Raw genomic sequence first — 13,271 nt, 5'->3', positions numbered from 1 at the left:
GGAAGGGGTGTAGGTCACAGGAATCAGAAACTTCAGTTTCTTCTGACAAGGACAATGTTGAACACACATAGAGAGATTCTGGTAAAGAAGAAGCAGTAGCAATGCCAAAAATAAGAGGGGGATTGAAATGCTTGGAAAAATGCACAAAATAGGACAAGTTGAGGGAAAAACATAGACAAACAGAGTTATTTTCAAAGGAAGGTGTAAAATGTATTATTTACTCTTTTTTTGAGTGAGTAGAATGGAGATTAAGGGCTTCATAGGGAGCCCTCTTATGTTGTGTTGTATATATGGAAATTTTTTTGATATTTAAGTACATAATTTTTTTAATTAAAAAAGGAAGGAAGGAAGGAACCAGGAGATAGGTAAGAGGGAATATTTGAGATCAATCCGAGAGCTGTCTGAAAATAGGTCAATATATGTCCCAAATAAATTCTCCCTAAAAAGCCATTATATTAAAAATGGTTTTAAAAATCCTAAGAAATTGTGATATTTTCATTTTCCAAACACAAATATTTGAACACAAGATTATTTCTAGTGATCTAGAAATCAGGACATTCTTGACACTGACTTTTTCCCCTACTCATTTTTGTTTCTGGGGGAATTTTTTTGTTCACTCAGGTTATTTTTTGTTCCTTTTTTTCCCAGCAGTGGCATATTTTGAATTACATCCATTGTTTCATTTTTCTACTTACGCCTTCATACTTACTTCAGTACTTGAATCGATCCATGATTTCATCCGTATAGATCCTTTTCCATTATTGCAAACTGTAGCCCTTCTCATTCTGTGCAGCTCATGTCTGTATCTTTTTGTAGGCCCTCCACAAACACTTCACAGGACAGTCCATCGTCTTTTCTCTGGTTCTTTTAACATTTGTTGATAACCAGTAATATCTGTACCTCTTTGTAGATTTTCCACAAACAATTCACAAGACAGTTCAGCATCTTTCCACTGATATAAGCTGCAAGCACCTTGCCTACACAGGAGGGCCTGCTGTACAGGTTCTTAGGTCTGCTTTTCTAGATGGAAAGCAACTTTGGAGGTGGTCAAAAATCTACTTTAATTACATTCACCAATCACGAAAATACAAACAGAGACATAAAGACCAGCAGGCAAGGCTTCTGACTCTCTGACCATGAGCAGTACATACATCACAGATCAATAGATAGATCCAGCTGTCTGACCATTACATACGTACATTGTTACCAGAGAGAAGCCCCAACATCTGGGCTTTCAAAGCCAAGGTGGGTCTGGGGTGGTCTTAGCTGGCACATGAACCTTCTTCCAGGCCCCCAAAACCAAACATCATCTCTGAGTACTTAGACACTTTTCAGAGTCAGAGGGCGTCACTACACCCCTGACCCAGCCCCTCATTGAGACCAACAGAAGCTTCCTCTAGTGGGCTTCAGGTTGAGGCCTGTTCATGGGCAGGGAATGTTTTTTAACTCTTAATTAAAATTATGTCTGGTTCCTTTAACATTTTACTGATACCAATAAATTACTTGAATTGTCTGTCATCCAACACCTTTTTAAGTGACAGGCCCATGTCTTTTTCCAATCCCACTTCATGTAAATGTTCTGGTCCAAAGGATCTTTCTCAGGTGTTTGGGTTTAATGTAAGGAAGAGACTGACATATTCACATGAAGATAAAATCAGACCAGAGAATATACAATGTCAGCCACAACGTCTGCTGTGCATCCTGAGTTTCTTGGACTTTGGCATATGCAGTAGCACAGATATTTATCAGTGCCTGGGTCCAAGATAAGGTGACTGAAGGAGATGCCTACACTTGTAGAAATTTTATTAAATATTCCTTCCTCAACTTAAGAGGTTAAGAGGGCAAAAGAGAATGTCCAAGAAGAGTGAAACACTTTTTTTTAAGCCTTGTTTTTGAGAAGCTTATAACAACAGATAGGTACTGTTACAAGAAACCTAAAGTCCTGCTCTCTCTCTGAAAGTTCATTGTAGCAAGTAGGTGTTCTTTAAAAGTGTGCCAAATAGAAACACGCTTTGAGGTTTCCTTTCAAGCTGGAAAGCTTACTGCATGAGCACAGTAAAGGATTGTATGTTTGTTGTTCAAGAACCAATCCATTTAGCCATATTTAGCAAAACTCATCACTGCATTGGCTTTATGAAAGGTAAATCGACTGTTTTCCAAGTCATTGAGAGATTGTAACCTGCCAGGCCTAGAGGCCTGTGTGGGCTACCCGAGTCTTCTTACCTCACCTCCGAGGTCTTCGGTTGGCCAAAACCGGATGCTCATATGAGAGAAAGGACGTTCCAGAGTCGAACAAGGGTTGAGCTTTATTTCAGGGTCTCGGTTACAAGTGCAGGGGGGTCTTCCTTAGGAGGAAGAGGGGGAGATTTCCTAAGGAGGCTAAGATCTTAAGGGATTGGAAGTAGAAGTACAAGTGGGGAGAGAGGGGGAGGGGAGAGAGGAAAGAAGAGAAGCGGAGCCTACTGTCCTCTTGGCTCCTCACGTGCTAAGAGAGCTTTCAGGCTTCCTCAATCCTACTTAACCTTCATCCGCACAGTTTGCATCTGAATACCATGCTGTTAGGTAAGTAGGTGTGCCCAGATCCGGGACAATCTCGAGGGCGGGGAGATCTCTCTCCCATCACGTTTCTCACAGGAAGAGGTGGAATTACTTGAGATAGCTCGGTTCACCTCGATTCCCTGCCGTTTCCTGGGGGGGGTCTCGTGAGAGCTCTAAGATTTAGAAGCTCCCACCTTTACCCGCCCGAGACTGTCCACATGGAATTGAGCTTCCAATCCCAACAGTAACCAACACTGGTGGAGGTAGAACTCATACCTTACAAAAACCACAAATCCTAAGAAGTGTTGAAATTAGTGTCACTAAAAAAAATAGCTACTGAGATTAAAATCCAAGTTGTGAATCTACAGTGATCTTCATGGTGATACATATTACTGTTGCTATAAATCTCCATCATGAATAATCCATTTTATATATTACTTATTCATGATTCTGTTGCAGGAAGATAATATCTAACGTATCTTAGCCTATAACTATAATGTATGCATTATAAAAGCAGGACTTGAATTACTTGAGTTATTCAGCCAGAGACCTTTTTGGTTGGCAGTTGCATGAATGATCTTTAAGGGGAAAAAAAATCTCTGTATGTTGATCAAATGAATATAATTTTAAATATTCCTCATAATGAAAACATTGAAAAGTACATGTTCTAAGCTATAGATTTTGTTTTAGTTTGTTTATAAGTTCACAACCAGGTTAAGTGAAATCAAGCAACTTAAACTACTGTTTACAAATAACATTAAGAATATTTGTGTATAAGCTTTTTAAATCAAACCAAATGGGGAAATAAAGTTGAATGTTCAATCTTAAAGTCTCTGCTGAGTCTTAAGGTCTACATCAAAGGATTTTGTGCAATAGTAGTTTCAGCCTTGATTTGTTTTCATGGATTTTTTAAATTTATTCATCATTGATTTCTTCATTTCTGATTTAATATCTTACTTCATTATCATCTAGAGAGTATTTATTTGTGTTCTTCAAGAAACATGTGTGAAATATACTATTAGACTTTTTTTTAAAAAAAGAAATGGTTACATTTTGTGGCCTAACATTAAAACTAATGTGAATGAATGAATGAATTCACTATTTTTCACGTGATTCCTTTATTCCTTAATGTTTGCTATTTAATATGCTTCAGTTACCATATTTTTACTTGGAGATACTTAGTCAATACAGATTCTAAAATGCATAAGTCATAAGACAGACTATTACAGGTTCATTGGTAAAACTTTCTTGTTTTGCATTAGTAAAAATTTGTATTTGTGACTTTTTCATTTCTGTTACGCAAAGTAGTAGAGGGCAAGTGCATCAAGTATGTGGTTGTGATGTCTCCATTGCAATTCTGGGTTAAATATACCATGTCTGTTGTGGAATCTTCTGTCTTCATTGATCAGCTAGGCACAGTGACAGGGAGTATTGATATGTCTGATGTCAGATAATGCCAGTGTTTGACTGAAACACATGACTTATTCCTTTGGTAATGAATAAGCTTAGTCGACCAAGATCCTTAGAACCAACAAAATAAAATATGATTCTATTAAAAAAAAGAAAACACCTGCTTATCCTAAGGCTCAGGAACTGCCACAATGAGAAAATATTTTGGGTGACTAGCTAACCTTTGGCAGATTTCAGAAGCCTAGGCTAGATCTGTCTTAAGTGGTCTGAATTAAAACTGTACCATTATAACAATACATACCTGAAAGAGTAAGTATAAATTATCCCTTTCAGTGTTTGTATTTTTTTTTAACCTTTACACCATTAAACCTGTTTATCTCAGCTTCTTTTAGGATTGTGTTACTTCCTCTTCCTAGCCCCCTACTTTCTGTACTAAAAAGCAAGAAATTCTAGTGAAATATGAAGTGTGTTGATAAAGAATGAAATTCATGTATCTGTTTAAATAAACATTTCAACAGAGCTAGCTACTAAAATATTTGGAGTGGTGGTATCTTATATCAGAATTATGAGATTCAGTACTGTTTAAATATAATGATGCAAGAAGCTGTATTGAAATTAAATAGATGTTCTTAGTTTATTGATTGTCTTTTGCCCCCAGGGGTTGACTAAACTCTGGGGGGCAAAAGGTTATTGCTTTATATTGCTGTGTTATTTTGTTTTGAAAGTGGAGGGAACAAAATAGAATGTTGGTTTTTTCTTTTTTTTTCTTTTTTTAAAGAAAAACCTGCAACGTATTTTGATTCTGCTATGTTGGGTTATTTTTTTTAGGCCGCAGGCATTTTCACGCATCACACTGCCCTAGACCCACCAGCCCTGTATCTACAGACAGTAACATGAGTGCTGCTGTAGTACAGAAGGTCCGACCAGCCAAGAAGCAAAAGCACCAGCCAGGACATCTGCGCAGAGAAGTCTACACAGATGGTAAGGACGTTGAAATAGATGAAAACCTTGATAAATTTTTCTGCTTTACCCGGTATCTGTATGGGAAGGAAAACTTTGTAACACATTTAAAATCACACTAAATATTTATTGTTTTATGTGTTATACTACAAAATAGTCGGTACCTTTAGAACACAGTCATTACAAAAACATTTTACGGTTTTCTTACAAGCTGATTATTTAAGATACTAGGTTAATGTACATATTTATAGAAAAAATAGCTTGTCATATAAAAAATAAGCATAAGATTAAATCTTCATTAAGTTAACATAACATTAAATTCTCCAAAGTGTCCACCTTTTTCATAAACAATTTAGTATTCGAACAGAAGACAGTGAACTGTTTTGAATTTTAATTCTAACTACAGTATTATTACAGTCATCTTATGTACCAAAAGGCAAAATCTAATCATTTTCCCTCATGCCTTCACACACAATATCGACTCCTGCTGAAAAGGTAATGCTTGTATTCTCCAGGGAGTATGGTAGGATAATGCAAACATTGTGATGTTGTCTAGAGAAAGCCTTTAATGAAAGTGCCTCAGGTGGCCCAGCATTTATTAAACCACCACCTTCCCATTTTACAAAACAACCCCAAGGGCTTTGTTAGAAATTCATGTAAGATAAATTCTTCCAGACTTACCCATCTTGTCAAGTTTGCTAAATTTGCTAAAGGAATGGGGGGAAAGAAGGGTGTCACCGTCGTTAGCACCACCCCCCAAACACCCTAACTTGGTTCTCACCACCAGCAATCAGATTAGGACTTTCATTACCAGTCAGCAATTTTTCAAAGAGGTGCATCATTTGCCATTATCATATGAAAGCCTAATATTATAGATTCTTATCCAAGGTTACAAGGAGGGTTTTTGGAGCCACTTCTCCCTGTGATTCCTGCCACTTGACAGAAAAATTTAATACAAAGCTCACAGCATGATGAGCACAAGTAATTTTGCAATGAGTGGCTGTCCGTGCTATTATCAGTACTTTATTCCCAGTATTTTCTCTCACCAGCATCTATCTGATATTATACTACATTAAATACTGGCATGACACAGTGCACCTGGGCCTCCTGGCTTCTGCCCAGGCTCCTTTTGTCAGTGAAACTGAGCTGTCAGAATATTATCTGATTTCAAAGAGTTATTACTGTGTCTTTGTGCATGTTTGCTTCTACAGAGGGACAAACATAAGGTGTAAATTTCCAAAGTATACCACCAATTTTACATTTATGAGATCCCTGCAATGGCATTTTACATGGTTTTATAGACATATTATCAGTTTTTATTGTCTAGAAGAAAGTGTTCTTAACAGAAAAACTGGCTAAACTTCAAGCACTCATATAAACACTGAGGTAAAACACAAGAGAAAACCTGGACCAGTGCTGTATGTAAGGGGTTTTTGGTTTTTTTTTTTTTTATTTATTTATACTTGAGTTTGACGCCTAACTGGTATTTTGTTTTTCTGCTTAAGCGGTAATGTGCCAAGTTGGGCTGCATACAACCACAGTTAAAAATTGCAATAGATTTAATAAATGTGAGTATTTATTTTGCAACCTTTCTCATGTGCTTCTTTCAGCGTGTTTTCTAATTACACGTAAATTCTTGCTGAGCTCTGCATGATCACTGTTCGACAGTGTGGTGATGTATAATCAAGAAATAATTTGTTAATTTCAAGAACGTTAAGAAACTAATTCAGAATTTGACAGGAAAGATGTATTCTTATATCTGAAATACTAGTGAAGACTCTACTCATTCCATGAAAACATACTTAGAATATTATGAAAATAGAATAGCCTGTGATATGTACTGACATATCTATCTATCTATCTATCTATCTATCTATCTATCTATCTATCTATCTATCTATATATCTGCATATACATTGACTTTACTTTTCAGGTATCTAAATTTTTTTTAGAATATTGATATCAAAGACTTTATGTTTGTTGTACTATTCCTATTACAAAAGTTTATTTTATTTTGCAATGTCAGTGGCTAATAGGAAAAGAAACTCAGTGAACTGAACCATTCTAATATGACTGTTTCCTGATTGTTTTATGTTTATTAATAATTTGAATGCCTTATAGATCTAAGCATTTTCCAATATTTAAAAAAAATACTAGTGATACCTTGTCATGGCCACAAGTTTTGTGTAGATGAAAGACCATTATTTTCTACAGTTTCTGGGCAATATTATTTAATTAAATATGAACTATTGGTTTCATGAAATAGTTCAGTGAGAGGAAATGTTTATACAATTCCATTAGAAGGAGAAAGGAGTACAAACTTTAAAAGATAATACAATTAACTAAACATTGTTGTGTGAATTACTGGGAAAAGTAATAAAGTACTATTTTTACTTTTTTAATGGGGGTAAAGTTCATGAACCAAAATTGATAATATAGACTGCCAGCTATATTCAGTGCATGTTCTCTATGTAAATACCAAATATTAGTGGGTTTGGGGGGAGGGGATTCCCCTCCCACATTAAAATAATAAATTATTGTTATTTATTTGAGATAAAGAAAAGAAAAAGAGGAAAACGCAAAGAAAGGTAAAGCAATTGTCCTGATTACTTAATTAGTGCAGGATGATATTAGTTGCGTTTTATATTCAATAGACAAACACCAGTTCTTGTTTAATGTGGAAGACCTCTCCATCATTCATTCATTCATTCATCTGATATATGACAAGAGCCTACTGTGTGCAAAGTACTAGCCTAAGCAGTCATGAATGACAGAACATAAGAGAGTTTCCACAGATTTATAACTCGTAGTCTTGGTTCATATGCAGATTTGGAGGAAATTTTATGAATATTCAATTAGTTTAAATTTTACAGTCTAAATTTCTACTTTACCAAGCAGAAGAAGCATATTTCTAGAAACTACTTTTAATCTTTCCTGCCCTCTCTTTTCAATCTTTCTGAACCATTTACAGACTTGATTTAGAAACCAAATCTGCATTATTTCTACAGCCCCAGTTTTCGTAAGTTATAAATTTACTATCTCCTTTGAAACAGTGTTGTCACTAATTAGAAGGCCTTGAGATTTTAAGCATTACGATTAGAGCACAAAACCTCCACAGTGAGTCAGTGGTACAGAATTTTCCACATACATTCTACTTTTATTACACTGAATCCTATTTTAATAATATTTTATTTTTGACAAAATTTCTAGAAAGTCTAGTTATATGAATGCCTGCATCTTTAGTTATGTGTGTATGTGTGTAATCTAGCAGTGTTGAGTTTTGAAACTAGTTTTCTAAGTCATTTAAATATCAAGTTATGAAAATGCTCTTTGCCAATACATGAATTAGAAAAGCTTTTTAATTTGCTTAAATTCCCAATCCTAAAATATTTTTTCATAATACCAGAAGTTAGTTAGAAAATGCAGTTTCACAGGAAATATGTTGAAATTTTAATTGATTGTCTTTTCCTCACATTTTCCAGGTTCCTTTTTACTGTCAGTAGCTTTATCTTCCCCAGTGTACCCTTACTTTGCTATTGTAGAGATAATTTTTACTTCTCCCTCAACATCCCCTTCATCATTGTTTTGGCAATTCTTATCCCAAAATGTTTCTTGGATTTTTTTTCTTCCTTTCCATTTTACAACCTCCACCCTAATCTAAGTCCTTATCACTTCATATATTGATCACTTCAGCAGCCTTTTACTAGGTGTTCTTCCTGCCATCAGTCTCTCCCCCATTCCGCATTCCATCTTAGCTTAATCTCCAAGGCCTTTCCCCAGGTAGCTCTCCTGTACTTGTCCAATTTCATTTTTCAGTGCTTCTCAATGGAAACCTTCTCCTATAGGTAAGTGGCAGTCTTATTGTGTCCTAACACAGAGCAACATGAGCATTAGTAAGTAGAAGCTGAAGATGATGGACATTAAATTGAACACACCATTGGCTTTAGCTCTCTTTTATCAAGCACCTATGGTATGCAAATCATTGTATTACAGTTGAGGATGAGATGAAAAATGAGATTTTACATTCCTCAGGGAGCTCATGACCTAATAGAAGGAACATGGCATGATTCAGTGAGGTCCATGTTTCCACCTGTTATATTGAGGTGCATGAGGTCTCTCTTGTCTGTCATGCCTTCCTTCCTCTCCACTCTCAGAACTAGATAATGGCTAGAATGCTGTACATAGAATAAGAAAACCCTGACCCTTAATCTCTTAGACTGCGGGCAAGTCACGCATCTTCACAGAGCCTCATTTTAAGCATCTACAAAATGGGAATCATGATGCTAGATCACCTTAGGTTCAATCAAGACAATATATATGTGTGTTTTGTGGATTTTAAAAGGCTGTATATCAGTTATTTCTACTGTTACTAAACTAGCTCACACGAATTATCCTTTTATTTCTTCAATAATTTTATATTTCTGCTTTCTTCTACTCACCACCCCCCCTTACTTTTGAAGGTATCATGACAGGCTTTTCTCAATTTCTTAAAAAGTTTTATTAGAGCTACTGTTTAGACAAAAATTCTGTACCTCAGTTTAGTCGACTAAAGTGCATGTTTTTTGAGGTACCAGTAAAGTTTAATATTTTCCCCCAAAATGGTCATACTCTCATGTCACAAGATTGTTTTCCCTCCTATTTCTAAACTCTGTGTGTGTGTGTGTGTGTGTCTGTGTGTCTGTGTGTGTAAGCTCCCAATTTTTACTCCATTTAACAGGACAGTTTCACTCAGTGCAAGTTGCTTGGTTAGTTCAGTCTCTGAGGTTTTATGAGAAGATGTCAAACAATAGGAGAGTTCATGGGTTATCTAGAAAAAGGTTTATGATGCTAAAAAGGTAGATAGCAATGAATGCTTATATTCATGCTGTTTTCCATACTGAAGTATTTCCTGAGCTTCATTAAAGTAAATTTAGCTAACAACAATGAGATAACAACTTTTTGGAAGTATAAAAGAAAAATCCAATTTTTTCTGTTGTTTTAAATTATTCTTTCATTTCAACACAGTCTTTCAGCATATATTTACTGGGTAATTTCTGTATGAAAGGCACACTATACTATAAGAGACATAGGGAATGAAAAAGACAGGTTACAGTATTATCCTCTAATCCATTCTAGGTTCTCATGGAGCTGAGAAAGGGATAAGCCATGTGCATAAATAACTATATAACAGAGTACTGATTGCATTGTAGTAAGAGAGGTCTAAAGGACGAATATGCCTCAAAGCAGAAGAGATTATTTTCATTGGTGGCTGGGTATAGGAAATGGGGACAGATGGAAAAAGCATTTTGTACAGTGTAAACACTTTGAGGAGAGGAATGGTTTCATATTTGCAGAATCTTTAGCATAGCCTTGTTGGCATGTGAAATGAGCACAGTTGTTTGGTAATTTGAGTATTCTTTAGCTTTGCTCCTTAGGATTGGGACATAAACTGATCTTTTCCAGTCCAGTGGCCACTAGTTTTCCAAATTTGCTGACATATTAAGTGCAGCACTTCACAGCATCATATTTTAAGATTTTAAATACCCCAGCTGGAATTCCATCACCTCCACTAGCCTTATTATTAGCAGTGCTTTCTATAACCTATTTGACTTCATTCTCCTGGATGTCTGGCTCTTGATGAATAACCATACCATCATGGTTATTGATGATGATAAAAATCTTTCCTGTTTAGTTCTTTTGTATATTCTTGCCAACCCTTCTTAATCTCTACTTCTGTTTAGTCCCTACCATTTTGGTCTTTTGTCACGCCCATTTTTGCACAAAATGTCCCTTTGATATCTGTGATTTTTTGAAGAGATCTCTTGTCTTATTTCTTTGCATTGCACTTAAAAAAACCTTAACTCTTCTTGCCTGTTAAGCTCATCAGACAGCCATTTTATTTTCTTGGTCTTCTTTTTCCGTGGGATATTTCTTGTTGCTTCCTCCTGTACAATATTATAAGCTTATCTAATACCTTAAATCTACTCATCACTTTCACTTCATATTCAGGAAGAATGTTGTTTAGATCCTGCATATAAGATCTAATAATTTTCTCTACTTTCTTTTATTTAAAGTCTGAATTTTGCAATAAGAACCTCCAGGTCTTACTTTAACTAACTGTATAGAGCTCCTCCACCCTTGGCTGCAAAGTACATCATCCATCTGATTTCTTTATCAACCATCTGGTAAGGTATATGTGAGTTGCCTTTTGGGTTGTTGAAAAAAAAAAAAGTGTTTGCTATGACCAGCGAGTTATCTTGACACAACTCTATTAGTGTCTGCCCTGCGTCATTTTGTACTCCAAGGCCAAACTTGCCTCTTATCCCAGTTATCTTTTGACTTCCTGTTTCAGCATTCCAATCCCCTATGATGAATATGACATCTTTTTTAGTGTGATCTCTGGAAGAAGTTGTAGGTCATCATAGAACTGATCAACTTTGACCTCTTTAGCATCAGTGGTTAGAGCATAGACTCATATTGCTGTATTGTTTAGCAGTTTGCCTTGGATTCAAACAGATATCATTGTCATTTTTGAGATCATACCCTCCTACTGCTTTTCTCACCTTTTTATTGATGATGAAGGCTACTCCATTTCTTCTAAGGGATTTTTGCCCACAGTAGTATGTGTGATGATCACCTGAATTAAATTCACTGATACCCAAGATGTCAAAGTTGAATCTTTTCATCTCCTGTTTGGCCACCTTCAGTTGACCTTGATTCACAGACTTTGCATTCGAGGTTCTCATACAGCATTAAACCTTCATTTCCTCACCAGACACACCCACAGCTGAGCTTCTGGAGCTCCTGATAGCTGTTCTCTGCTCTTCGCCAGTAGGATGTTGGACACCTTCCAATCTGAGCCACTCATCACCCACTATCATATCTTTTATTCTTCTGATAACCGTCTGTAAGGTTTTCTTGACAAAGACACTGGAGTCGTTTGCCATTTCCTTCTCCAGTGGATCACTTTTGTCAGAACTCTCCACTATAATCTGTCCATCTTGGGTAACCCTGCATGGGCTAGCACTTCACTGAATTATGCAAGCCCCTCTGCCATGACATGGCAGTGATCCAGGAGGAGGAGTTTCACTTACTGTAGTTCTATCTTTGGAACATCTGTCAGTCTGCTTCCTGATATTCCCCTTCCTCAGCCCCCTCAGCTTGCTGTCCCTTTCCATATGTACACTTACAGTCTCAAACTGTTTTTCTCTCCATGGTCTCTTAGATCCAGGCAGCACTACCACCACTCCTCACTACAGGCTTACTGGCATGTATACATTCTTATGCAGTTGAGGATGAACAAAAAGAGGAAATCGGTCTCATTATTTTATAATCCTAAATTTTATTAATACAATCAGGAAATCAGAGAACATTAGACATAGAAGGATACATAAAAATCAACTAGTTATAAACAGCTAAAAAGGGGAAAAGATTTGTTGAATGAATAAGGGAACCAAATTGTAGCCCTCAAAGCTTAAGGAATTTAATAGCATTATACCATCCTGCATCTATAAAAAATCCTCTAAAACATCCATAAAATGAAAACACAATAATTATTGACAATTTAATTGGAGTTTAAAAATGAAGCGTTTTGTAGGACTTTTGTAGGTAAAATTAAAAAATTATTTTGTTTCTCAGCTTCACTGCAATATACTTTTGAATTTAGCTGTTATTTTTTAAAATTTATTTTGTTTTCAACATTCATTTCCACAAAATTTTGAGTTCCAAATTTTCTCCCCATCTCTCCCTTTCTCCCACCCCAAAACACCTTGCATTCCGATTGCCCCTTCCACCAATGTGCCCTCCCTTCTAACACCCCTCCCTTCCCTTATCCCCATCTTCCCTCTTGTCCTGTAGGGCAAGATAAATTTCTATACCCCATTACCTGTATTTCTTATTTCCCAGTTGCATGCAAAAACAGTTCTCCATATTTGTCCCTAAAACTTTGAGTTCCAACTTCTCTTCCTTTCTCCCTCCCCACTCATCCCCACTGAGAAAACAAGCAATTCAATATAGGCTATATATGCGTAGTTTTGCAAATGACTTCCATAATAGTTGTGTTGTGTAAAACTAACTATATTTCCCTCCATCCTATCCTGCCCCCATTGCTTCTCTTCTCTCTTTTGACCTTGTCCCTCCTCAAGAGTGTTTGCTTCTAATTGCTCCCTCCTCCCATTTGCCCTCTGTTCTATCATTCCCCCTCACCCTGCTGATCCCCTTCTTCCCTACTTTCCTGTAGTGTAAGATAGGTTTTTATACCAAATTGAGTGTGCATGTTATTCCTTCCTTGTGCCAAATGTGATGAGAGTAAGCTTCACTTTTTCCCTCTCACCTCCCCCCCTTTACCCTCCATTGAAAAAGCTTTTTCTTGCCTCTTTTGTGAG

General features: G+C 36.4%; 1 protein-coding gene across 5 annotated transcripts in view; it reads left to right on the top strand.

Annotated features, from left to right (window-relative positions):
• The window catches only part of ROBO1 (roundabout guidance receptor 1), a 1,297,074-nt gene that overhangs the window by 1,268,514 nt on the left and 15,289 nt on the right, over positions 1–13,271 (top strand). For all 5 annotated transcript variants that reach the window (XM_072621629.1, XM_072621631.1, XM_072621627.1 and 2 more), the window contains one exon: positions 4,777–4,929. In XM_072621629.1, coding sequence (XP_072477730.1) covers positions 4,777–4,929 — 153 coding nt within the window. The remainder of the gene's footprint in view (positions 1–4,776; positions 4,930–13,271) is intronic.

Source organism: Notamacropus eugenii, chromosome 6 (genome assembly GCF_028372415.1).
Source record: "Notamacropus eugenii isolate mMacEug1 chromosome 6, mMacEug1.pri_v2, whole genome shotgun sequence".
Lineage (NCBI taxonomy): Eukaryota > Metazoa > Chordata > Mammalia > Diprotodontia > Macropodidae > Notamacropus > Notamacropus eugenii.
The sequence above is the reverse complement of the archived record's forward strand: the minus strand, read 5'-3'. Positions and strand labels throughout refer to the sequence as shown.